The 3358-nt window shown below is 31.8% G+C and overlaps 1 protein-coding gene across 1 annotated transcript; it reads left to right on the forward strand.

Annotated features, from left to right (window-relative positions):
- The first annotated feature begins 2116 nt into the window (after positions 1–2116).
- On the forward strand, positions 2117–3052 carry LOC124106381 (olfactory receptor 8K3-like). The gene has a single exon (XM_046463988.1). It carries the CDS (start codon positions 2117–2119, stop codon positions 3050–3052), a length of 936 nt encoding a protein of 311 aa, XP_046319944.1.
- The last annotated feature ends 306 nt before the right edge of the window (positions 3053–3358 follow it).

Consider the following 3358-nt stretch of genomic DNA (forward strand, 5'->3'; position numbering starts at 1 on the left):
TTAAGTACACTTGAGTATGAACATAGATTAGTAAACTATGAGGAAACAATTCAGTTATTTCTGTTGAACTCCAAAACAAAGGGGAGGAAACATCTCTGTATTTTTTTTGCATTGCAGCATTATGGATAGTTACTTATCATCTGCACAAATCTTTGTAGTACTTCATGATTTCACACCAAATCACAGCAAAACAATAAAAATGATATTGAAATATTATTATTGCATTTATCAAATGGACTTCTTTAGTATGATAATCTGATGTGTATTTTGTTATATTTAATATGAGAAAGAGTTCTAGAAGGACTGTGGTAGGATAACAGGAAGCCACAATCATATAAATAATAATTTATATAATTTAAGACCAAATTGTATGTAAATATAAGCTGGCTTTATATATAATTTTGCAAATTGTATGATTTTTTTTTGTTTGCTTGTAGCTTGCACACAGACAGTTGTATGAATATTTTTGTTTACTTATAGCTTGCACACAGACAGCTTACACTACTATTTTTACTCTAGAATGTAATTCATTTTATTTTTTCTTATTTAGAGAATATTAGTTATCAATTTTTAAAGATATATTAATTATTTTGCCTTAAATATGCTATTCATATATCACTATGCTGGGTTTTTAAATCTCTGGACTATCATATACATTTTGTTTGGTTATGCAGATGTTATTTGGATAATGTGCTGTCATATTCACAAGAAGTTCTCATGAAGATATTGCAAATAAGATTCTAAAACATAAGAGGAATCCATGTATATCTCATCTTCAGTTTATTTAAATATGTTTCTGTGATATTATACACAACAATAAATGTTTTATATTATATATAACTTTTAAAAATATATTTTAAATTTTTTGAAATATTTTTTTTCTCTGAGATAGTTTCCTGTATTAGAAGAGAATTTTATGACTTTCCATTGTAGAGAATGGAAAAATTCACATATATTGTATTCTACTTGACTTATTCTTACCTATTCTTCATTCTAGCTTTTGAAAAGAAGTGGAACTCCTGTAGAGAAGACTGTACACAAAAATGTGTAAAGAAAACTTATCACAGGTAGGTTACTGATACCACTTAAAAATAAAAGCAAAATGATATTTGAGAAGTATTCTGAAATAGCATGGACATATTAAATCACTTAATCATAGTTCATCCTTTGAAATACACTGCAAGATCATGTTTGTCATATATGTGATAATAAGAATTTTAGACATATTATTGCCCAAAATTAAACTCTGTATACACTGAGTTAATATATTATATGAACTGTATCTACATACATAGAACTCCTGTTTTGTTTATTCATGTCAAAATATTTGCAGTGTAATCTATTATAGACTTTTTATTCATGCATCTGGCCAATATCTATCAAGGAAGTTAGCAGTTCCACCTCTACCTACTTGAAATATTAGGATGTATGGGACTACGTTTTGTATTAGGAAATCATTTGAAATTTTGAAATTTGTCATTAAAAAGCACATTATTAGACTATGTATTAAGTAATATTTTTGAACGTACTTATTAAATGTCACCATACAAATATAATGATAGAAATGAAAATCAGAATACTTAATAGTGTAATAATCATCAATTTATCTAACACCAAATATCATAATAATATTTAAACTTAATTCATTTTTACTTTGTAAACTCTACCTATTTATGTGAATCTGTATCCCTATCTTTTTATTCCCTGGGTATCCATTTGTTAATTTTTCTGAATTTGCAATAAAGTTATTGACATAGATATTTCTTTGGCTGGATATTGGATATAGCATATTGAGCAGCTTAAACAACCACTAACCATTAGAGGTCAGTAGCAGTTCATCACCCAGTTGGGACAATCAAAATATGCAGCAATTAAAAATGCTCTTTTATGAGTAAATTCATCCTACATGAGAACCACTGCTCCACCTCTGTGTTTATCTCTATCTATGCGTATTTATATGTGTAAATATTGATTCATTTTCAACAATTCTAAATTAGAAAATTTGGATATATCTTATTTACACTAGATTTGCATAATTAGTCTTCATAGGATGATTGTTAAAACATGGTGACTTTCCTACTGTGTCTATCAAATGTAGGCTTTCTAACACACCGGGATGGAGAAACACAATCTCACAGTGGTTCAGGAGTTCATTCTGAAGGGCATCACAGATCGCCCTGAGCTGCAGGCTCCACTGTTTGGGCTGTTCCTCGTCATCTATGTAATCTCAGTGCTGGGAAACTTGGGCATGATCATCCTCACCAAGGTGGACCACAGCCTACAAACACCCATGTATTTTTTTCTGAGACACCTGAGTATTACAGATCTTGGTTATTCTACAGTTGTAGGCCCCAAAATGATGGTAAGTTTTGTGGTGAATCGAAATGAAATCTCATATTATTTATGTGCTACACAACTAGCATTCTTCATTTTGTTCATTGGTAGTGAGCTTTTTATTCTGTCTGCAATGGCCTATGACCGCTATGAGGCCATCTACAACCCTCTCCTCTACACGGTCATTATGTCCCAGAGGGTATGTTATATACTGGTAGCATTCCCCTATCTCTACAGCACATTTGTGTCTCTTCTGGTCACCATAAAGATATTTACGTTATCATTCTGTGGATACAATGTTATCAGTCATTTCTACTGTGATGGTCTTCCTTTATTATCTTTGCTCTGCTCAAACACACATGAAATTGAAGTGATATTTATGATTTTAACATATAGTAATTCAATTTCCTCTCTTCTGGTCATTGTTGTGTCTTACGTGCTCATCCTCCTAGCCATTCTCAGGATGAAGTCTGCTGAGGGCAGGCGAAAGGCTTTCTCCACCTGTGGATCCCACCTGACAGTGGTCATGGTATTCTATGGGACTTTGATATTTATGTATGTCCAGCCCAATTCCAGGCACTCGTTCATCTCTGTTAAAATGGCTTCCATATTTTACACTCTAGTTATCCCCATGTTAAATCCCTTGATCTATAGCTTGAGGAATAAAGATGTGAAATGTGCTCTGCAACGAATACTGAAAAAGATATGTCACATTTAACATTTTTTACATAAAATGTAAATCCTAAGAATGGGTTTGGGATGTGAACGTGCCTTGTGTTCCTCCAGAATATATTATAAGTACAAAAGGGCCCAACATATATTTAAGAATTGGCCTTCTCAATTTCCATCAAATTCCTAAAAGCTAAAACATACTAGTGAAAAAAAAAACAGTGAAATCTTTGCTTTCCTTGAAGAGGAAAGATACATTGTAGACACAATAATTGAGTAATTATATAGTAAAGTATAATCAGGTTTAGCATCTGTAGACCATAAAATCAGGTAGCAGATTCGCATCCTGCATGAC

The sequence above is a fragment of the Marmota monax genome, unplaced genomic scaffold (assembly GCF_021218885.2).
Source record: "Marmota monax isolate L192 unplaced genomic scaffold, Marmota_monax_Labrador192_F-V1.1 WCK01_AAM20220418_F8-fsc00865, whole genome shotgun sequence".
In the NCBI taxonomy this organism is placed as follows: Eukaryota; Metazoa; Chordata; class Mammalia; order Rodentia; family Sciuridae; genus Marmota; species Marmota monax.